At 43.8% G+C, this 24646-nt stretch overlaps 1 protein-coding gene across 10 annotated transcripts in view; it reads right to left on the bottom strand.

Annotated features, from left to right (window-relative positions):
• WDFY3 (WD repeat and FYVE domain containing 3) overlaps positions 1-24646 on the bottom strand; it is a 271937-nt gene that overhangs the window by 85543 nt on the left and 161748 nt on the right. For all 10 annotated transcript variants that reach the window (XM_021101795.2, XM_084973505.1, XM_084973508.1 and 7 more), the window contains 11 exons: positions 23304-23404; positions 22922-23140; positions 18694-18875; positions 17445-17676; positions 15129-15289; positions 12937-13048; positions 10516-10706; positions 9046-9198; positions 4320-4393; positions 4074-4235; positions 1638-1732 (listed from right to left, as the gene is read on the bottom strand). In XM_021101795.2, the coding sequence (XP_020957454.2) occupies positions 1638-1732; positions 4074-4235; positions 4320-4393; positions 9046-9198; positions 10516-10706; positions 12937-13048; positions 15129-15289; positions 17445-17676; positions 18694-18875; positions 22922-23140; positions 23304-23404 (1682 nt within the window). The remainder of the gene's footprint in view (positions 1-1637; positions 1733-4073; positions 4236-4319; positions 4394-9045; positions 9199-10515; positions 10707-12936; positions 13049-15128; positions 15290-17444; positions 17677-18693; positions 18876-22921; positions 23141-23303; positions 23405-24646) is intronic.

The raw sequence follows: 24646 nt of genomic DNA, 5'->3' as shown, positions 1-24646 counted from the left end.
AAGGCACACCATCCAACTTAAACTGACAGAGGAACTGCTTCCTTTCAGTAAAATGACAATCCACAGAGAAGCTAAGAATGCTCCTTAATTTTAGTCCTAGTTTTATCATTGCCAGTTATGATTCCCAAATTCTCAAACATAGTTTAAAACAATGAACTGTGAGAGAAATTTCCAGGATAACGTCTCCCCACTCAAAGTCATGCTTTACTGCACACTTTCATGCTTTTTATTTTGCAGTAATGATTATATCACTGTTCGGCATTCTTCATGCCATTTTCATTTTGCAGGTACATCCTGAACACTGGGTAAATGACTTGAAAGAAAAATCTCCTGGTTTTAATTTTTGGGAATGTCATATTATGTTTAGTCCAGTCCATAAACAACAAACGTCATATATTAAACAACACCAGCAAGGTGCTTCTGACTTTCTCTGTGCTTTCAAATGGCAAAGAACTGATGAGTTCAAATGCAGCGCTTATGATCTCAGGTAAGTCTCTTTTACTTAATCTTTCTGGGCCTCAGTCTCCTCACTTTTTGTAAAACTGGGAGAACAACAGGACCTATTTCAGGGGGTTGTTATAAGAATAGATAGAGTGCTTTACCAGTGCCTGGCAAATATTAAGCACTAAATAGGAGTTATCCACAGATTTGATCCTTATGCTGTATCCACTGCTAATTTCCTTCGCCAATGAAATATCACCGTTGTTTCAAATGAGGATGACGTAAGTAGTCGCCAGCCTCAAGTTCTGCTCTATGATCTGCAGGAAATCAGTCTCACAAATCTGCTTCTCCTTTGAAAAACCTAAGTACAGGACTTTCTTTTCTTATTCATGAAGCCCTGGAGAGGCTGTGCTCTGAATGATGCAGCCAACATGGGCGAGAACGCCCAGAGAGACAGGGCTGGAAGAGTTTTAAAGGAAATCATTTATGTGACATGATTTTGGGATAATGTAACAGGATAATAATGTAAATAATGCTGAACAAATATAAAATATTGTGAATTTAATGATCAGTTCATCTAAAGGGTCCCTTCAATGCTTTGCAAGCAAATCTCTGGATCTAAAATATACAACAGGAAAAATACATTTGAACAGCAGGAAAAATATATGCTTCAAAGGAAAAACGTAGTAAAAAAAAGTGATTGTCATGGGCCTAGGAACTACAATTTAAAAACATTTTATTCTGCATTTACATAAAATGATTCTGGTAAATGTTCTTTAACTTCAATGACTTAAATACTTAATGGGGACATGAAAATTACAGGAATATAGATACAATTGACTTTACCAAGAATCTGTGCTTCTGAGGAGATGCATATAAATTTAAAAAAATAACAAATGATGTTCAAAAATTACCCTGGGAGCATTTACTATCTAAAGGAACATTGCTATGAATCCTCTAAAAATAGGAAAGATGTTTTATTTTTAAAGTAAACACACATCCTATTAAATCTGTAGGTAACTCTGTGCTTCTGCGTATTGGAGAGGCTGGTTCTAAGACAAACCCATCTGCGCAAGACCAGAAAAAGGAATGTGAGGAGCAAAGTGATACGGCAGGATCCTCTAGAATTCAGGCCTAACTTGTGCCAGGAGAGAAGGGGCAAAGTACTCAGGTTCCAAGCTCCAGAAATGACTCACCAGTGTCAGGCTTCTCTTCGTGGTTTATTTCCATAACTACAAATTTCTCACACACGGCAAAGGTTGGTAAAGTAGAAGAAATAAACTGGCCAAACCTTTAAATACAAGAAAAAAGAGGTTATCAATTTTATTTTCCTCCTCTCTTCAAAACAAACAACAAATACTGAGAAACATAAAACAAAGAAATGAAAACCAAGATACCACTTTTTATTTTAACTAACCTTTTACAGCTCTCATGGGGTATATTTCATTTGCTTCCCCTAGAACTGTAACAATTAACATTATGTGCTGTAAAGTTTTAAAACAAAGGGAAAAATACACTTTACCAGAAATATGAGTCCTTTAATGCAATAATTCAAATGATTTCAAAAAACAAAGCATGATCTAAATTAAAATGTTAATTATCTACATGGAGCCACTGCCGCCTAGCAGTTAAGCACTTGGATTTTGGAAACAGGTAAGATTAAAATCCTAGTTCTATCAGTTTTTAGTGGTGTTATCAAGGAGCTGAACTTCTCTGGGATTTAATTACTTCCTCCCTCCCTCCCTCCTCTTCCTCTCTCTCCAAGGAAGTTCCTAGGCTAGGGGTTGGATTGGAGCTACAGCTGCTGGCCTACACCACAGCCACAGCAATGCTGGATCCAAGGTGCACTAGTAACCTACACTGCAGCTTGTGTCAATGCTGGATCCTTAATCCACTGAGTGAGGCCTCACTCAACAGACTGGGATTGAACCCGAATCTTCATGGACACTGTGTTGGGTTCTTAACCTGCTGAGCCACAGGGGAAACGCCAGGATTTAATTTCTTAATTTGTAATGTAGAGAAAAATAAAGACCTTAAAAGAGGAGTTCCCTTCGTGGCTCAGTGGTTAACAAACCCAACTAGGATCCATGAGGATGTGGGTTCGATCCCTGGCCTCGCTCAGTGGGTTAAGAATCCGGTGTTGCTGTGAGCTGTGGTAATAGGTTGCAGACGTGTCTGGGATCCCGCATTGCTTTGGCTGTGGTGTAGACTACCACAGCTATAGCTTGGATTGGACCCCCAGGCTGGGAACCTCCACGTGCTGCAGGAGAAGCTTGAAAAAGCAAAAATAGGGAGTTCCCATCATGGCGCAGTGGTTAACGAATCCAACTAAGAACCATGAGGTTGTGGGTTTGATCCCTGGCCTTGTTCAGTGGGTTAAGGATCTGGCGTTACCATGAGCTGTGGTGTAGGTCACAGACGCGGCTCAAATCCTGCGTTGCTGTGGCTGTGGTGTAGACCAGCAACTACAGCTCTGATTAGACCCCTCCCCAGCCTAGGAACCTCCATATGCCACGGGAGCAGCCCTAGAAAGGCAAAAAGACCAAAAAAAAAAAAAAAAAAAAAAAAAAAGACCTTAAAAGGTTTCAATGGTAATTTCTGCAAAGTGATCATCATAGAACCAGCATGAGAACCAAACAAATGTTGCCAATAATAATAATCTCCAAAATAATTTTTAAACTCCAATATTTTTTTTAAATTTCAATTTTAATTTTTTTTTTGCTTTTAGGGCAACACCCATGGCATATGGATTTAGAAACACATAGAATTACACCGGATCCTCAACCCACTGAGCAAGGCCAGGGATCAAACGGCAACCTCATGGTTACTAGTTGGATTCGTTTCCACTGCACCACAACGGGAACTCCAAAACTCCAATTTTAAATCTGTCACCAAGTTACAAAAAAAAACGCTCTCAAGATAACTGCATACAAAATGAGTGATGACATGCTATATCAATTAGAGATTAGTTTACTAGGATTACTCTAATAATCACATATGATTTCACCTGTGATACCTGAGAAATAACATGACAGATGGTGATTAAGTCTAGTTGAAGCGATTCTCGAGTTGAAAAATACCTTAGGTAGCCTTTTCCTTCCATTTTCAGTCAAGATAAGAATTATCGTGAGCCTATTAGCATAGTCCTACAGACACTGCATAAATATGCCTTGTCATATTTCACACTGGCAGCAAAATAATACTCATGTCAGAGAAAAGGTCTGGATATACAAAATAAAATACGATCATCAGTTTGGGCAGCGGAGAACAAACATAAAAGCACGACACGTCTGCTACGGCTACACATGCACGTGAGCAGGTGCTGCTGCACATACTCTCGAGAAGCAGCAAGACTTGGGTGCGGACCAAGAGTTCCTACACTGAACTTTTACTTCCAGGCTAACCTGGCTCCCTGGCCTAATTCTAACACTTTTCCTCGCCAAAATGCTATCGTTGGCCAGGGGCAAAAATTGGCTTTGTAAGACACAAAGCAGGTTTTCTCTAACTTACAAATATCTTGGACAGTATGAACTTCTCAGTGCTCTTCAGGCATAGGAACCAACTGCATTCACCCCAATCATCTGAACCTCAGTGGGACGTTTGGTTAACAGACAGAGAGACGTTTCCACTACCTGAGGAGATCATTGCTGCTGGGAAAGCCCTGCAGTAAGAAGCTCAGCACGTTACTAATAGCAGCAATGGTAGGCTGGGATAAAGACATGTCTCGAAGAGTCAGGAGCAGCTTCGGGATCAGCTGGAACTCCCTCATTAACTTGGCGTTCTTTGAAGCTTCACTATGAGAGAAAAAAGGTTTCACACGCAGTTAGCGGCATCCCTTCTCTAACCGAACAACTAATTTTTTAGGTACTAACAAATACCTGGACTCTGTGAGCAGTTCAATAAAGTGCTCAAACAAGGAAAGATGAAGTTCATATGGGGCGTGGAGCCAGACCTACAAGAAAAAGAGAGAAGAGTTGTATATTTAGGGTTAAAAGATACTCAGAATCCCAATCCAACAGACACAAATGCAGCACATACAACTTTCATTCTTCAGTTAAATGAACGTAACCACTTTATTAATTTTTATTTGTTGTAGCCCTACCTAATTGTATATAGGACTTATGGTTCTGTTCATAAAGGGTAACTGCTATGGAAATTACCCGCCTAGAGTAAACAACCAGAAAGGCAAGATCTACAGGAAACTTCTCTGAAATCCATGCCTGAACACTCTTACTGAATATTGAACGCAATATACTGAATAGAATGAATACCGGATGCTACGTACTGAACATAAAAACTGGGTAACAGGAATCTTGTGTAGGTCCAAAACTGGAAATAACCACTGCCAAGGAGGACAACAAACAACTCCTAAGACTCACAGAGGATGAGACTAGTCTGCACTCTCACTAACCAGTTTGAGACACCGTGATACAAGTGACGATCGGACAGAGGTCTCAGAAGTGTAATACCGTAGCAGTGCGGCTACAAAAGATTAATCAAGTCCACCCTAACGAGGCTTAAAAACATGCCTCAAAAGGATCAAGATAACTGCAACAAGGTAAGAGCAAAGTTTAATACTCTTTAAAAGAATTTTAAAAATAATTAGCACTCAACAAGGTAAAATTTAACATCCAATCCAAAATTACCAAGTCGAGGGAGTTCCCGATGTGGTGCAGCAGAAACGAACCCGATTAGTAACCGTGAGAACGCAGGTGTGATCCCTGGCCTCGCTTCAGTGGGTTGAGGATCCCTGCCGTGAGCTGTCGCGTAGGTCGCAGACGCAGCTTGGATCCTGCGTTGCTGTGGCTGTGGCTGTGGCCAGTAGCTGTAGATCCAATTCGACCCCTAGCCTGGGAACTTCCATATGCCATGGTTTTGGCCTAATAAAAAAGAAAACAAAAACAAAAACCAAGTATACAAAAAAAGGAAGGGAAAATGTGAGCCATAAGTAGGAAAAAAACTAATCATCCGGTTGGTTATAAATAATAAGCCCTTAAATGACAGAGATGATAGTATTATTGAGACCTTAAAAAAGCTATTAAATATGCTCCATATGCCACAGAATGGGAGAGAAATTATGAAAGTGATGAGAAGAGAAATAGAAGAGAACCAAGATCCAAAACAAACTTCTGTAGATGAGAAATAAAACACCCCAAATTAAAAAAACACACTGAATGGGAAAAGCAGAGGATTAGACACAGCCGAAAAAAAATTCAGTAAACTTAAAGATGTAATAGAAACTATTCAAAAATGAAGTATGAGGGGGGAAAAAATACTAGAAGGAAATAGCTAGACAGAGCATAAGTGACTTGTGGGACAATATCAAACAGTTTAACTGGAGCTCCCCAAAAAACCAGGGAAAACAGTTGAAGAAATAATGGCTAAAATTTTTCCATTTTGATGAGAATGACAAACTCACAAACTTAAAAAAGTCAACAAACCCCAGGCAGAAGAAACATAAAAACAACGGGCTCTTGAAAGTATGCAAAGGATAAAAATCATCAACTAGAATTCCAATGTTATGCAAAGATAACCCCCCCCCCAAAAAAGGAAAAATAAATACTTTTTCAAATAGGAGAATTTAGCATCAGCAGACCTGCACTACAAGAAATGCCAGAGCAAGCTTTGCAGGCAGACCCACTACTCCCTCCACGATGGAGATCGGGATGCACACGAAGGCACAAAGACTGCCCTAAGTTCTACGGATGTGGGAAAATATAATTTTTAATGCCTTAAAAAGGAAACAGACTATTTAAGGGCAAAACAATGCCAAGCACTGCGGGGATGAGAAACACACAGAAGTGAAATGTATGACAACAACAGCACGAAGGACAGGAAGGGCGAAAGGGAGGGTGCTGGCGCAGGGTTTTCCACGACAGGTGACGTGCTACGACGTACTCTGAAGACAGAATTAACTGTTACATGTGTACACGGCAAATTCCAGAACAGCCACTAAAAAAGAAAATGCTTGGATGCTATTACAATTACTTTACTTATGCTTGCCCATGGCGGTGGCAGAAACAGGGTAAATGACGTATGTCCTGACTACCACGGCTTGAGGTTATTAGGAATGCTGTATGAGGCCGTAAAGCGGGCAGGGTATTACAAAAGGAAAGCCCAATTTGTGGAGCAAGTACATTTCTGATGTTGGCATACTGAATTTTACCAGATCTACAGCCAGACCACCCTGAACCGGCCCGATCTCATCTGAATTTTAGCAGAAGTCTGAAATTAAAGATAAGGTGTCAATTACCAGAGGAAAACAAAGCTAGGGTTACTAAGTAGGTCTCCCTAGTACTCTCACAATTCTTTTCTGCACACCTTTACCTCTTTTTCATAAGGTCTATTTTCATACTGTTTAGTTGCTTTTCTCATCGAATGTCCTTTTTTTCATACTATTTTTCTTCATTCTATTTGCTTTTCTCGTCTAATGCAATAAATGCCTGAGGCATGAAGTCTCTTTTATTTTCACATCCTCAGCACTTAATACAGTGCTTGGCTCAAACATATTCACTAATTATTTTCTAAAAGAATGCGAGGTTTATGTCTTAGAACTTTGACTATCAGATTAAGAAATGTGTACTCTACTGTGTAGTAGGCAAGAGAAATCACTAAAAGTTTCTAAGTAAGTGATATGACTGTGTCTTGGAATGAGATGGAAAAATATATAGACTCAATCAAGGCAAGGGAGAAACAAGTGTTTGACTGTCACCTTCCTAAGTCAGAGGAGAATCGATTAGGGCTTGGACCAGATGCAGCAGGAGAAATAGGAAACAGACACGTGGAATGTGGAAGCAGAATCTAAACGAATGCAGATGACTGTCTGTAAACAGTGAGGAAGGAGGAATGGGGGAACGGTGGTGTTAGTAGAAACCGAAGTTAAAAGGAAGAACTCACTGGGGAAAGGATGTGAGCTTCAGTTTAGGTGTCGCGGGGACATATAAATGGAAATGCTGAGGAAGAAGTTAGAAATGAGTCTGGAATTCAGATGTCAAGCCAAAGATTTAGATGTGAGAGTCACCTGTGTACAGGTGAGGCTGTGGGCCTGGGTGAAAATCTAGAGCAAACAACAGATAAAGGAAAAGACAAAGAAAAGGAAGACAGACACTTTTATATCAAGTCATGAAAATTCCAGAACCAGAAAATTATGGGGAAAGAAAATGTGAAATAGTGAGCTGGAGCCAGGAATAGAGAAAGCCTGTGATAAATATCAATGCTCGGCTCGGGTCTGAATTCACTGTCTTGTTTATTCACTCCATCCCACTCGTGTGTGTGTGTGTGTGTGTGTGTGTGTGTGTGTGTGTGTGTGTGTGTGTGTGTGTGTGAGATATTTTATTTATTTTACTCGGAGTTTTTAACTCAATGAATTTTATTACAGCTGTAGCTGCACAAGGATCATCCCAACCCACTTTTACAGCATTTCCATCCCCAACCCCCAGGCCATCCCCCCACCCCCAACCAACCTGGCTCCTTGGGAAACCCTAAGTTTTTCCAAGTCTGTGAAACGCCATCTCACTCTTGATGCAGTTTTAAAACACATCCCTAAATTCTTTAACACCCTTCCCATTGTTGGAGGAACCTGTTTTCTCAGCCCTTGAATCTGAGCAAGACTGTGCCTACTTTGACCAACATAACATGCCCTGTGACTTCCAAAGCTAGGTCATTTAAAAAAAAAGTAGTGAGAAAGATACAAGAACCATGGGCGATACCTGAAAGCCAGTAAAATAACTCGGAGAGACAAGAAGAGGGAAACAGACTGCATCGAATGGTACTGAGAGCTGGGGGTACTGAGAACTGAGTAGAAGCCATGGATTTTTATTGGGAAGAGGACTGTTAATAAGCTTTCGAATAAAGTTTCAGCAAGGTACTTAGGGCACACAGTCTGTTCGTTAGGGATTAAAAACAACTGACAAGACAGAGCTGAGAAAACTGATAAGGAAGGAGCGTTAGGGCCAGACACCAGAGCAAACGCTGAGGGCTGGGCCCCATTCTGGGTGGAGGAATACAAGGAGGGAGAGCGAGAGACGTGACCTCTGCTCATAGAGCCTCCGGTCTCACACGGGAGAACTGACATCGTGACGAGTGTGCAAAGTGCTGCGAACGAGAAATTCAAGGAACAAAGGATGTGCAAGATCAAGTGGTGCCTTGAGAGGACAGAGTGGAGGCTGTTACGGTACTAAGACGGCAGAAACAAAAATCCTGCGATTTTGGTGAAAGCGTATTTAACTATGCTGCTACTGTAACCAAGATTTCAGGTCCAGCTCATATTCATGGAGGAAAAGTTTCTATCAGAACTATTTCATGAAAATACGCTTACCTCTCTTATGCAGTGCCAAATGACAGCAAATATGCTATAGTTAGGTATATGGACCATACACGCTCACTTTTGTATTATTTGCAAAATGGACTACCTTTGGGAAAAAAAGAATCCATCACTCCCCTATTTCGTCTTATTTACTAATGACATTTACATGAGCATAATAAAAACACAGAACATACACAAACCCTCGAGACAAAACTGTTTAGTAGCTAACTCGGCCAATATACAGAATACGAAACTGGTTTGTTGATTATGGAGTGTCAGCTCAGTGTTTGTGTACATACATCAAAATCACAAAGCAGGTCCTGGAAAGCAGCTGAGTTTGGAATAATGGATGTCTCGTGTCCACTGTCAACCGTCCCCACCAAGGAAAATGTGAGATGCAGGATGTGGCTGTTAAGAAGGGAACGTTTCTTCTTAAGCAGCATCGCCAGCAACTGAAAGAAAGCAACACCGAATGCCGGCTGAGCATCACATACACCCCCACCACGAACCCTGGAGAGCCCTTCGGAGCAATTCCCGAGACGTCTGCACTGTGATGTTTTTATCACAACAATACGGTATTAAAGAAAACCTGAGAAGCAGGGAAATCCCATCATTCATTCTATCATGAAAAATACCCACTTTTATGTAAATTCTATTCGCACGTAAATTTTTAAATTGACGTTGCTCTCATGGGCATATGGTTTTCTACTCTTTTTCTCTACATAGCCATTTTATCAGAAGGATGTTTTTCTTTTGCAACAGTCTCCATAATTACACTTTTTAAACGGTTGAATGACATATGAAATGGTTATAGGATTATTAGCCATTCTCCTACTACTGGAACAGTTAGACTATTCCTATTTTTTCGTGATCAACTTTTCAAATAATCATTTTGAAAAGTTTCTGAAACAAGACATCCAAATAGTGTAATTAAATCTACAGAAAACACTCCATAGTAAGTGGTTTATCTACCAATGAACTATCTGCTGGAGTTAGAGAAGGCATTTATATATACTGCATCCAGTCTAGAGGAATTTCATTGTGCTCCAAATGCTTGTTTCTCTTCTTACAAGTAACTTTCAACTTAAACCTGGTAGAGACGGTAGGTGCATGAGCACTGCCTATTTTTAATGCCCATGCGTGTTTAGGACTAGCAATGGCCCACAGAATACGCAGCGGCTCTGACAACCTCCAGGTAAGTAAGGGGGTTCAAAGCTGACTGCGTGTGGAGGGAGAGACAAGGAAAACGGGGAGGACACGGAATCCATCACCGACCTGGCAGTCTCCAGAACAGAACTGTGACCTTATTTCATTCCTATTTCCATAGAGCAAAGTTAACTCCAAACTGATAACAGCTCATATTCTCACTTGAAATACATTAGTTTTAAATAAATACTTCCAATGTTTAAAGTTGACCTAGACAACAGAATTCTTTGAGAGTTTGAAAAAATACGGTTAATAATGAAAATTAAAAGTTTTTTTTTTTCTTTTGAGGGCTGCCCCATGGCATATGGAAGTAGAATCAGAGCTGCAGCTGCCAGCCTACGCCACAGTCACAGCAACACCAGATCCAAGCCGTATCTGCAACCTACACTGCAGCTCACAGTAACACCAGAACCTTAACCCACTGCCAGGCAGCAAACCCCCATCCTCCCATCCTCACAGACACTATGTCAGGTTCTTAACCTGCTGAGCCACAACGGGAACTCTGAAAATTAGAATATTTTTGATGCAAAGTCAAGTGAAGACCAAGCTTTCTGGTTACAAACCTGGTAGCCCTTGATTCTTTCCATTTCTTTGCTGGCTAGTGGGTTGCTCTTGACCACACAAACCAGGGCCTTGACCGCTGCATACAGCCCTTCCACATCAGAAGCCATGGCCACCAGGCCCAGGATGGCTGCAGCTCCACCAATGTACTGCAAAGTAGTGGCAACAGGCTTAGGGACAAATGTTCTTACTCCTGATTAAAAGACAGTGAAAAATAATTACAATAAATTCCCCGCCATAAATAAGAACTCAATATATATATCATCTTAAGAAATACAGATAAAATTACAAATTACACTTAAAAACAAAAAACCCTCCTATCCTAAAATAAAACTTCTCAAAAAACACAAGGGAGAATTTGTGAGGAGACAATAAATGCTGATGTATGTACTTTCAGAGAGGAGCTGGGAGGGAGGGAGAGAGGAGGGCCAGGTTTGAGAGCGAGTGCAAACGTCGCCACCAAGCAGTGTCGGGCAAGATGACGGCGCAGAAGCACCAAGGCCCGGGGAACATATTTCGGAGGTAAGGGACGATGCCTTACGAGGTGCTGTTGGAGAAGAACCCTACGGACAGCAAAAGCCCTTCAGCTCTCTGAACGGGCGAACAGGATGGAGAAGGATGAAGTAGGCCTACAGAAAAGCCAAACAAAGCAGACTCCTGACCGCTGCCCAGAGCTCCTCTTGGTTCTGTAATCTGAGTAACAGGACATCAGTGACCCTGGAAGAGCGCACGTATGTGGGAACAGTACTGGAACTACCTCTGTGTCGTTCAAAAAAAATTTTTTTTTCTGCATCTACACTCCTAACCTGGTTTTTTTTTTTTTTCCCTTGGTCTTTTTGCCATTTCTTGGGCCACTCCCACGGCACATGGAGGTTCCCAGGCTAGGGGTCCAATCGGAGCTGTAGCCATCAGCCCACACCAGAGCCACAGCAACGCGGGATCTAAGCTGCGTCTGCAACCTACACCACAGCTCACGGCAACGCTGGATCCTTAACCCACTGAGCAAGGGCAGGGATCGAACCCGCAACCTCATGGTTCCTAGTCGGATTCGTCAACCACTGAGCCACGAGGGGAACTCCCTAACCTGGTTTTTTTTAAAAAAGGCATTGTTTGTACATCACTTGGCTGCTGATCAAGACTGAGTTTGCTAAAAATAAAGCTAATATGCATTGTCTATATCCACGTGCTGTGCAGAATTCACAATACTTCGGTATATACGACTGCACCGGATTTTGAAAACTACTTTCTAAGGTCATTAGGACCAGTATTACCAACCTACAGATGAGAATACTGGCATCCACGGAGTTCAAAAGCCTGGCCTGAGTCCCCGTGGTGGCAGAACAGGGATTAGAATCTAAAGCTCTGAACTCCTCACTGACTGCGCTTTCTGCTGTGACCACAGTGCTGCTGTATCTCTAAATGTTTGGTATACGTCTGCGAATAAAGAAACACTACCATATGCCTTAGCCTAAAGGAGCCATTTATCAATGCAATATGGCCCCCCAAAAAAGAAAAGAAAAACAGAATTAAGAGATGTACATTTCCCTGGGACAATAAAAACTGCCAAGGACCTGTAAACATGCAGGGTGCTGACCAGCACAACACTTCCTGCCAATTTTAAAAGGAACCAATACTGGAGTTCCCGTTGTGGCGCAGTGGAATCGAATCCAACTAGGAGCCATGAAGGTATGGGTTCGATCCCTGGCCTTGCACAGTGGGTTAAGAATCTGGCGTGAGTTGTGGTGCAGCTCGGATCTGGCATTGCTGTGGCTGTGGTGTAGGCGGGCAGCAACGACTATGATTGGACCCCCAGCCTGAGAACCTCCATATGCCGCAGGGGCGGCAAAGAAAAAGGGCACCAATATCATGTACTGACTCACACATTAAAACGCATACTGTTAGTTTCGGATTTTAGATGGGCAGATCGGGTTATGTCTCAAAATTCTATCTATCCCAAACAGTTTGTTTAAAGCAGGCATGAGGTTTGAGGCTCTCAAGTTCTGACTTACAGTTGGGTTCACAGGGCTCAGACTCTGAGGTTCTTATTTTCTAGCTCATTTCCAAATAACAGAAGCATCAAGAGTGTCACCCCTGCAGCACCAAACCATGTAACCATATCAATCACCAATATTCCTGAGTCTTTACATTTGTATCTAAATGAAACTTACCTTGAAGTTATACAGAGGTATACAGTCAGTGCTCATCAGTGCTGACCAACAAGGGGGAAGGGAATCATTTTGTAAAAGGTTATACTTTTTAAGGTTGGCTGGAGTTTGGGGTTGACATTGCTCGCTACCCAGTTTAAGAACATTACAGGTCGGCACTGCAGAACGTGAACGTACATCGCCCTCGAGGGGAGACAGTGAATACAGACTTGAAGGCAAAGAAAGCAGTTTTAAAAGGACAAAGACAACCTGACTCACCCAAGTATCCAATCAGAGTCGCCCCGATTGTCCGCGCGGGTCCGTTAAGATGTCCTGCTGAGTTGTGTACCAGCTTCACAGGCGTGGCGTTCTCGTGGGAGGAAATGCCTAACTGAAGAACAGCAAAGGGAAGGGATGTAACTATGGAGGAACGGGCCTGGACGTTTTGACGGGAAAACAAAGAAAGAACGTGATGGAGAACATGTCTTTCCGCTCTCTTCCTAGAAGAATGATAGAAACACGCATGCTTGTTTTTTCTTAAAAGTCCCAATTAATTTCAGGAGTGCCTGTCATGGCGCAGTGGAATCGAATCCGACTAGGAACCATGAGGTTGCGGGTCTGATCCCTGGCCTCGCTCAGTGGGTTAAGGATCCGGCGTTGCCGTGAGCTGTGGTGTAGGCCAGCAGCTGCAGCTCTGATTCGATCCCTAGCCTGGGAACCTCCATATGCCGCCAGTGCAGCCTTAAAAAGACTAAAGACGAAAAAAATAAAACATAAAATTAGATCAAGTTTTAAAAAGTCCCAATAATTTCAAAGACGTGGAACCTCATAGCAAGCAGGTTAAATACAATCTACGGAGAGAAAGAGGGCAAGGGGTCTCGGGAGACAGCTTCAGGCGTCCTCCTGAAGGAAACTGCGGTGGTTCAAGGGGCTTCGTCCCTCACTGCCTCCCTGATCCGTGAAATGCTGGCTTTACTCCAGATTCAAGTAAATGTCATGTACATTATCCCAGGTCATGGATAAATCAATCATGCCTCCATAAAAGGAACGTTAAATAAATGCGCGCACACACACACATACACAATGGGCTTTAAAACAAACAGAATCCACAGACTTTAATTCTGTTATTAGCTGCAGACTCCGTTTATATAGTTTGCGCTCCTTAGAAGGTGATATATATTCAAGGACCCACCGCTACACAAGAACGTGTCCATCCTGCACTGTTTCCCAATGACGTTCCTTCCAGCCTCTTGCCGTCCTTCCCCTCGGGGGCTGCCCCCGCCCCACCAGCCAAAGCGGCTCGTCCGGCTCACTGACGCCGTCCACCCGCCTGAGCACACGGGCAGTGCTCGGCCTTCGCCTGTCTCGGCCGCGCCCACACGGCCGCCACGGAGCACCCGTGATTTCTGGGACGCCACACGCTCCTAGACGGTCCCCTTTCCCTTCCCGAGTCGTCTCTGCAGTTTCTTCATCTCCCAACCGCACAAGCCCGCCCGCCGGGCTCCAGCTCCGTCCGGGACCCTCCCCTCTTCTCCATCCGCGCGGCGCTGCGGTCAGGGCACCTCGGCTGGTGGCTTTAAACGCCACCCATGAACGGCCGTGACATTCAAAGCTCCCCTGGCCCGCCCGACGCAGGTTTCCCCCCACTGGCTTTGACGTCGCCCCGAAGAGGTCTGATCTGCGCCTGAAATGTTTCCAAAACATCATCGAAATTCCTCCCCCGCCCCCGACTACTCTTCTTACGGTTTTCTTCAAACGGGGGCGAGGGGCTCCATCTGCGTCCGGCCTCCGCCCAGGCTCTCCGGTTCTGTTCCAGCCACGCGCCTCTGGGGCAGGCACGCACCGGTCGGGCCTCAGCACCTGCCTCCTGGGATGCCACCCCAGCCCCACCCCACACACGCGGCCGTCGCCGCGACCTCACGGTTCTCTGCCTCATCTCGCACCTTCTCAGCCAGGCCTCCCGTGACCATCTGCTTCTCTTGCCCCTTTGATGTTTCCCCGTGGCATTCTTCCCCTTCCAACATACTCGACCATCAGGTTCCTTCTGGCGTTATTACTGTCTGTCTCTTCCACTACAACGTCAGACCCTTCCTAACGTCGGGAGTTTTCCCCTTATCTACTGCAGGGACCACAGTGGTGCCCCGCACTTAGTAGGTTCTCCAGAAAAAAGTTAAGGCACAACCCTAAAAGGAGCGATTGTCTTCTTTCGTTTCCAAAAGTTCAATTTCTTAATTGCCAATCAAAATCTAACAATTAATACAAACCATGCATTTGGAAGGAAATGCGCACTCCAAATTAAACTCAATATCTAAATACGCTTTGGCTTACATTCAAAGCGAAATAAACCGAAACAATGCGTGAAAGGCACTGTCTTCAGCCACCACTCATACTTGGGTGGTGCCCCGAAGAAAGCGAAGGGACATGCTTCCGGTGGGAATCCGCACAACCTGCCGGGAAATCATTCCGCTCACCTGCTTAGCGATGGCTTTGCTGTCCAACTTGTTGCACACCTTCCGGATTCTTGCCACCGTGAGGGCGGACACGGACAGCGCATAGAGGCCAAAGGACACCTTTTCCTCAGGTACCAGTGACACAGGAGATGGGACCACACCTTCAGATTTTGCATCTTTACCTTCAAAAGAATAATCACCTTCTATAAAATCCAGTTGTTCTCCTCTTCCTAACACAACTTTTTAACTCATTATCATTTTTCTTCCTTTTCTTTCTTCTTTTTTTTTCTTTTCACAGCGGCAGCTGTGGCATGTGGAAGTTCCCAGCCAGGGGTCGAACTGGAGCTGCAGCTGCAGCCTATGCCATAGCCTCAGCAACACCAGATTTAAGCCACAACTGCAAACTATGTCACAGTTTGCGGCAACGCTGTATCGTTAACCCACTGAGCAAGGCCAGGAGTAGAACCCACATCCTCACAATATCGGGTCCTTAACCCACTGAGCCATAATGGGAACTCCCTGATTATTATTTTTATTGATTGATTGATTTTGCATTTCAGGGCCGAACCTGCAGCATATGGAGGTTCCCAGGCTAGGAGTTGAATCAGAGCTGCAGCTGCTGGCCTGCGCCAGAGCCACAGCAACACAGGATCTAAGCAGCGTCTGTGACCTACGCCACAGCTCATGGCAACACCGGATCTTTAACCCACTGAGCAAGGCCAGGGATTGAACCTGCAACCTCATGGTTACCAGTCGGATTTGTTTCTGCTGCGCCACAGAGGGAACTCTTGATTATTATTTTTAAATGGTAGACTTGAAAATCTTTTAAAGTGGAATGAGGGAGCTAAGTTTAAAAACTGTTTAATTTTCAGTTCTTCATTTAATTAGAAAATAAGGACAATTATTGTCATAAAGCTTTTGTATTCCAAGTTTTACTCTTAAAATATGCTTAATATACAACCTAATGTAAAGAAAAAGGAAGAGCTTTAACTGTTAGCAAGCAAATCACAAAACACTTCCCCTTGGTTGCAAGGAACAAGGGAATGTAAATAAGTGGAAAGCCTGTGAGCTCTGCAACCCTAGGTCTCCTCCCCAGTGACAGCCCCCACGTGCACCTCTCTTTAGGCTAGACAACAGGGCAGAGGAGTTCTCAAGTAAGATGGCCTGAGTCTGGACCTCTGCTTGGTCACTCAAGAGCTGTGCGCCCTATACCTGTCTGCACCGCAGTCTCCTCGTCTGGAAAATGGGGGTGATGACAACAGTCTCCAAGCCCAACATTTTGAGGAGATGACAGTCCTTGTGAAGGGCTCGGATCGGCCATGTCCTTCCCGGGTGTTAACGTTCCCAGCCCACGTTGGGCACCCCGTCAGCATCAGCCATTCTTAGACACTATCCAAATCAAGAACCCGAGTGAAAGAGCGATTACCTAGCCCTGAGATTCCCACCACTTACAACACACCTTTCCCAGCTCTTCCTAGAACTTTGGGGGAAGAGAACAAGCGAATAGGGGGCATCATGTGGAGAGAGTTTTACAAAGGAGCTGGAGCTTAGTGCCCGCTCTCTGACTCTAAATTCCTCTTGGGAGCAAGGTCAACAAGAGGGGGCTGCGGGAATAAAGAGAGGAGGAAAACACTGAGGTCACTGGTCTACCCCAAAGAAAACATATGGGTGTTTTCTAGACTCGTCCTTCTTTCCTTGAACCAGAGTAGATACACTTTCAACTGCTTCAAGAGGGAGTTCTCTTGAACTGTCGTGGCACAGTGGAAATGAATCCGACTCATATCCACAAGGATTCAGGTTCGATCCCTGGCCCTGCTCAGTGGGTCGGGGATCCGGCGTTGCCGTGAGCTGTGGTATAGGTCACAGATGCGGCTCGGATCTGGTGTTGCTGTGGCTCTGGCGTAGGCAGGCAGCTGTAGCTCCAATTGGACCCCTAGCCTGGGAACTTCCATATGCGGTGGGATCAGCCCTAAAAAGCAAATTAAAAAATAGATAGATAAATAAATAAATAAACTGCTTCATGTAAAAGGAGAAAGGAGAGAGAGAAGAAGGTAGGGGTTAGACTGGTAGACAGTGCATGCCTACCACGTGGAGCCAACAATAGAAGCTGGCAAACTCGGGACCAGGAATGAAGACAAGAAACAAGAGGGTCAGCCGCTTGGGGAGTGGAGAGCGTCCGGCACAGGAGCGCGTGGTCGAGTATGCTGCAGAAAAGCCGGGAAAGCTCTTCTTGTAGATAAAGTGTGCGACCTTGTCTGCACACACGTACCCATTTGTGCATCCACCCCGAGAAAGGTAAGTTTTAGACAACTTAAAGAACAAAGAATAAGTACTCACATGGCAGGCACACGGCTTGAAAGCTTCCAACATAATTTGGTCCTAGTTCAAAAATGGTAGTTACATTTGCAGGAGGTAAAACTTCTTCCAGGAAGTGCGTAGGTCCCAGGCGCCAAACCAAGGAAGCGATTTGACGCTGGGCAGGTGGAGTGCCCATGTACGCATAGACGGTGCTAACCACCGGTGGATTGGCAGAGCCCGAGCCCCCGGGAGTACTGTGCACGTAGTGAAGCTACAAAGAAAACAAGGCAAACGTGAGAGATTCTACCCAAGGCACTTTCACCAGGAAAGTAGCTCCCTGTGTATGTGTTCATCATCTCAAGGCCGTGCAACTTTATCAATGTACAGAAGCGGTTAAGTTGAGAAACATGAGGGCACGCCAAGATTCTAGAACCTGATGTGCAATTTGGAAATTTGCAATCAGCTCTGCAATACAGGTAAACTCTCTAATGCTAGAAAGGGCAACAGTCAAATATAGGGACACTGCTACTGTCGGGGTGGTCTGTATACTAAACTGACAATGGTGGTATGAAATTTTCAGGTTGATAAGACGACAGAGTTTTCCAACTCTGGTATTCAGCTGGTCCTGAAATTAGTTTTGTTACCTTCGGTGTGAGTTTGTTAGATAAAATTATACATGGAAAGTGTTTTATAATGGATAAGGGCTATAAAAATATTGGACAAATGAAGAGTCTATTATATGCTGTAATTTATGCATATACGCTTTAAGTGAAAAATATATCCTCAGATTTGAAATTGCACTACTGTTTACTGACAAGATGCTTCAATTATCATTCAGTTCGTTACAGTAAATGTATAATTAGCGTTTAAGAGGTAAGGAGATCAAGTGGCTTCCTGTGACGTAGGCAGCTGTCATCACTCGACGGAGTGAGGAGCATTTCGGCGGCTTATTCTGTCGTAACCTCGTCCAGTTTATTCCACATGTTAAAGAGCAACGTTTTAATGATGCTCATGACCGGAGCAGGAAGACCAACACGTGGCCTAAAGCTGGTCTCAGAGGACCGTGACTGCTCACACGCAGTCATGACAGCGATGTAAAGTGTATCGATAATAAACCTCCCAGCTCACAAACCCAGAAGTTGGGGAACACCATATGCAAAAATAAAACGCAAATGGATTCAAGACCTAAACATAAGACACTGCTGCAAACACACACACACACACGGCCACACCCACCCCTGCGCTACCTTGCCCGGCGGGTTGAGACTTGCAGGCAGCGTATGCTCACCTTCACGGTGCCGACGAGCTGCCCATCGATGTAGAGGGCCGCGGTGCTGTTCTTCAGCATCCCTTTGCTCATCACCAGGACCAGGTGATGCCACTGGCCCTCCACTATCAGTTCTCCACATCGGAAGCGAGCACAGCATGGCAGAATCTCGTAAAAAGAGGACTCTTCACTGAAATCGTCAACTAAAATGAAGAGGGGAAGCCACTTCAAACCCAGCAGCATCCTCATTCTAACAACTATTCCTGTCTAGACGTTGGCGCTAGGTTAAAATAGCATGACAGTGCTGCAAATGAAAACACCCTATTCGTTCAATAAGCTCATCTGCAGTAAAAAGTGAAATCTGGGGTATGTATTGCTTTGTTCTGCCCAAGATACATATAGTTATAATCAAATAACGTTGTAATAACCAATGAAATAAAAAATAAACATAACAGAAAGGAAAATAAAATTAGGATAGACAATGAAAAGAGACTAGCTGATTACTACCTGTCATTGCTCTGTTATACAAAGTATTTCAAAATTCTAGGTTGACACTCATTTGACTATAGCACTGGTTAGAAAAAGAACCAATTGAAAAGACAGTTTAAAATTTTACTCTTGCCTCTTGCTTCATGCACTGGTCAATGACCCAAGGGGGCAACTCTTTCTCAGTTTGTGGCCGGAATGCCCTGATCCTTTTCTGACAATAGCTGGTAGCAAGGAAGCGATTTATGGAGTGGAAAGGTATTTGCTGATCCAAGTTTCCTGCTTCACCTGACAACTATGGCTATTTGCTAACATTCTGCAGCCACTTCTTGTCTCTGTCTACTTTCTGCTGCCCAGTATGTTGCCAAATCATGCAGGGAAATAATGGATGAGGTATTAATTTAATCTTACTGTTAGGATAGTTAGAAATTAATTTACCTTTTGTATGTATTAAATAAAGGGGAGGTGGGACAGCAGCAGAAAGGTTAAACACCTGTTCCTCTCCCTAACCCAAGAAAAACTTTAAAAAAGAGATCCCCTACCTAGGTAACTTAAAGCAGACCCACTATTTTTCAGTACAAGCACATATCATACACTGAAAGTTAGAAGTTCAACTTATTTGAAGAAAGAACTACAAATAAAACATTCTCCTTCTGGAATCTGAAACTATTTGTGTATACTAAAATGCCAAGATTGTATTTTTAAACGGAAATGCAGAACACACACCTCCTGATGAGTGAAGATCCCTCAACAGCAGTACCTGATCCACAGGTGATGTAATTAGGAAGAGACCTGAATAAACTCGGCCCAAAGCAGGGTAAGACAGCTTTGAAAGGTCTAGGGTTATAGACCAAGGGATGCGAAAGAAGAGATAAAAGGTGTAAGTGAAACCAAGAACTGCTGTCTTTCCCTTCCCTGGTTAATAGACTGAATCTTCTCGAGACCTGGAGAGGGCATCACCTATAAACATTTTCTGAGCGTTTCACATTCTGACTCGGGCTTAATCTAAGATGAGGCCAGCATTCGGCAGTGTGTCAGGATAAGTGATGTGGTGGGCCAGCTGGATTCTGACAGCTCGCATCATCCAGGCATCTTAATGGACTATAGCTGCTCCGAGGATGGATTCCTGTAGTAGTAATACCATTTATATCACCAATTAAATGTTACCATAATTTCTAATGACGCATGGACTCCAGTAGTCTTGCAATTACATTTTGTGCAAATGAGAGTTTAGAAAACATTTTTTTTTTCTTTCTTCTCAGGGCCACACCCGCAGCATATGGAGGTTCCCAGACTGGGGGTCCAATCGGAGCTACAGCTGCCGGCCAACACCACAACCACAGAAACACAGGATCTGAGCCGCATCTATGACCTACACCACAGCTCACGGCAATGCTAGATCCTTAACCCACTGAGCGAGCCGAGGGATCAAACCCGAAACCTCATGGTTCCCAGTCAGATTAATTTCCGCCGAACCATAATGGGAACTCCTAGAAAACCTTTTTTACTCAAATATCCCTAGATCTAATCCTTAATTTTCCAATTAAATTCTATCCTCTCTCCAAATTCTCCACCACTATTCACTTTTCTCATTGTTTCAAGTCATCTATATTTCTTTTATCTTTCCTCTTCATTCATTTATATTCTTAAATATGTGTGGGCCTAATATACACTAGACACTGTTTTAGGTGACAGGGTTGCCAGGTTGCAAAGCTAATAACATCGTGTATGGGAACTGAGGAGTGCTACTAATGCAGACACAAAACAAAATAAAGAACTAAAATCTATGAAGAACAGAGAAGGGACAGAGAATGCTAAGCAAAGGCTATGGCAGTGGCCATGGGGAGGAAGGAAGATTCAGGATATATTAAGGAGGCATAACACAGTGAGACTTAGGAGAAAGGGCGGAATTTTCAAGGAGGTCGTGAGGTTTCTACGAGGACTAACTGCTGGTGAGGGTGTCATTTACCAAGACAGGAAAATGGAAGGAGATGCAGGTTTGAGGAACAAATATTACAGGCTGAGTTCTTTACAGGAAGATTATTTATATTAGGATGTCTAATATACTAGGTGGAAATATCAGGACAATGCCTGGGACACAGACAAACTTTTTAACTTCGGAGTCACTGGAGGGAAAAAGACCTACTGCTAACAGAAACCGATGAGCAGCCTGAGCGCAAAGATTAAACGTAAAAGCGGGAGGAACACTCATCTTCAGGGGAAGATGGGAGAGAGAGCTGTTGCAGGAAATTGAGAGAGAGGGCAAAGAAACGGTGGAAGAAGAGAGTGGGCGTCTCAAATCGAAAGACTGGAGGCATTTTTAGTCAGCAAGAAAACATCAGTAGGGTGAACACATCAAATGCCACAAAAGGGGCAGATGACGTGTCCTAACTCGGATTTTATTTTATTTTTTTGCTTTTCTTCTAGAGCTGCTCCTGCAGCATACAGAGCTTCCCAGGCTAGGGGTCTAACCGGAGCTACAGCCACTGGCCTACACCACAGCCACAGCAACTTGGGATCCAAGCTGCATCTGCGACCTACACCATAGCTCCGGGCAATGCCAGAGTCTTCAGCCTCTGAGGGAGGCCAGGGATCGAACCCGCAACCTCACGGTTCCCAGTCGGATTCATTTCCACTGCGCCATGATGGGAACTCCCTAACTAGGATTTTTTTTTTTTTTTTTTGTCTTTTGTCTTTTTTGTTGTTGTTGTTGTTGCTATTTCCTGGGCCGCTCCCGCGGCATATGGGGGTTCCCAGGCTAGGGGTCCAATCGGAGCTGTAGCCACCGGCCTACACCACAGCCACAGCAACTTGGGATCCGAGCTGCGTCTGCGACCTACACCACAGCTCACGGCAACGCTGGATCCTTAACCCACTGAGCAAGGGCAGGGACCGAACCCGCAACCTCATGGTTCCTAGTCGGATTCGTTAACCACTGCGCCACGACGGGAACTCCCTAACTAGGATTTTAAAGCACAATACTGATACCTAACTCTGTGCTGATCATGATAAAGATTCCTACCTAAGACAAGAAGCCTTACCATCTAAACGAGGAGCTGACACTCAGAGTCGATGAATACATGAATACCAACGACGAGTGGAGCAACATGGGCCACTATTGTACATCATCAGGTAGAAGACAAAATTAGATGATAAAAGAGGTATATTTATATACAAATACTTATATTCAGAGCAAAGAAAACTCGGTAAACTGAGACTGATGTCTTGTTATTTACATCCTTGAGGAAGAGCCTCACAAATGCCTTGAGTTTGAAGTTCTGCTGTAAAGCAATGTAACATTACGGCCTATCAGAGGGAATCAGGCAACTAGGATGTGTAAGTCTTGAAGGTAAGCGATGAATAAAGCAATTAAAATGTTATTGTGTCTAGCACAGAGGGGCACATATGGCAGGCAGGAGCTCAATGAATATTCCTTCGTTAAGCAGAATTCACAGCCAATGAAAATCCTTACTAAAATACATTAAACAAGCAACCTGCTTTCCTAGCAAAAGCTGTAATTTCTTGGCAAGGAGAGAGAAACCCTTCTTTGAGGAATTCTCGCCACTGTTTTCTAAGTCTCTTTTGAAAGTGCCTTAAAATGTCACTGGTAAACAGTATTAAAGATTTCATATAACCTGTTCTATTCTATTAACAGTTTCAATTAGAAAAGAGTTATCAGTTGGGCCTTAAAACTGACCATTAAAATGAAGTTTATTCCTTTAATATTAAATCACAAGGAGCAAAGGGAAAGCCAGGCACTGACCGTAGTTTTGCAGTAGTTCCTCCTTGGTGGAAACAATCAGAGACCGGTCTTTTGCTGACAGAACGACGGCAAGGCACACGTAGTGCTGCTCTGAAGAACTTGCTCGACGCACAATAGTAAGGAGCCTGACAGGGTGATTATTCGGAGGAGAACTAAAGTGTTCAATGCAGAACCAGCTCGAGTAGCTTAAGCCCGACGGAGGGGGGAAGAATCGTTCACCTAAAGTTAAAAGGGAAAAATAATAATGAGTTTTTATTGACTCGTTTTTATATTTTTAAAAGATCCCCCCCCCAAAACCAAATCTCTAAAGAAAATACAATTTACTGAAACGGGGGGTGGGGTGGGGGAGGGAAATCTCATGAGCAGAGAAAGCAGTATTTACCGGAACCAATGCCGCTGACCACGGCTCCATCAGTAAGACCTGTGGTGACAGCGTTGTTTGTGGGGGCATTGTGAGGGGCCAGACTGGGCAGGAACAGGCATCTGTTAAAGGGAGGACAACGCACACATTAGAGGTGAACGCCTCTCTGCTCTTACTACTGTGCACTTACCATGGAGAAAGAAACGACCGTTATTTAAGGGTCGCTAGAAATATGAGATCATCAGATAAACCTGAATGCCTAACAGACGCCTTCTCTTCTTTTAATTGTGTGAGAAGATCAAAAGATAAATTTTTAAAAATTGAGAGAGAATCATAGTATAATTTGCATTCAGTAAAACGCACCAATGTTTAACCCTGTCCAGGACATTGGAGCAATCTCATCGCCACAGAAAATTCCCTGTGCCCCTTTCTAGTGAGTTGTGCTCCTCGGCTACCACTCTTCCCATCGGTTTTGCCTAATCCCAAACATGTGGGGGTTTTTTCTCTTTTTAGGGCCACACCCGCGGCACATGCAGGTTCCCAGGTTAGGGGTCTAATCAGAGCTGTAGCCACCAGCCTACACCACAGCCACAGCAACCCCAGATCCGAGCCGTGTCTGTGACCTACACCACAGCTCACAGCAATGCTGGATCCTGAGCGAGGCCAGGGATCGAACCTGCAACCTCACGGTTCCTAAGTCATGCTCGTTAACCACTTCGCGACAACAGGAACTCCCCCAGATATGTTTTAATTCATTGTTTGATAATAACCCACAACAATGTTGTTGAAATACAATTTATAGTTTTAGATCAATGTATACGAATCCCACAAACTAGTACAGACATAGATTTGTATTAGCATTTGTGTCCATTCTGAGGCTGATGGATTTTATACTCTTCCAGATTCTCCAAAGATTCTTTCCTGTTACTTCTGCGACTGTAGCTTTTTCTGCCATTTGAAAGTATTTACTCATGTAAAGTGATAATACTTACAATGTATAAGAATACTTATAATGTGGAGTTCCCACTGTGGCACACCAGAAATGAATCTAACTAGTACCCATGAGGATGCGGGTTGGATCCCTGGCCTCCTCAGTAGTCAGGGATCTGGTGTTGCCATAAGCTATGGTATAGGTTGCAGATGTGGCTCGGACCCTGAATTGCTGCAGCTGTGGTATATAGGTCAGCAGCTGCAGCTCCGATTTGACCCCTAGCCTAGGAACTTTCATGTGCCATGAGTGCAGCCCTAAAAAGAAAGAAAGAAAGAAAAAAAAATACTTATAATGTGTGAGATCCTAAGCTAGGAAATTCCCACTGTGGCTCAGTGGGTTAAAAACCCAACTAGTGTCCATAAGGATGCAGGTT

The sequence above is a fragment of the Sus scrofa genome, chromosome 8 (genome assembly GCF_054392235.1).
Source record: "Sus scrofa isolate SSC_HxYL_T2T_F1_AM1 chromosome 8, Sscrofa_HxYL_maternal_Yorkshire_Landrace_v2.0, whole genome shotgun sequence".
Lineage (NCBI taxonomy): Eukaryota > Metazoa > Chordata > Mammalia > Artiodactyla > Suidae > Sus > Sus scrofa.
The sequence above is the reverse complement of the archived record's forward strand: the minus strand, read 5'-3'. Positions and strand labels throughout refer to the sequence as shown.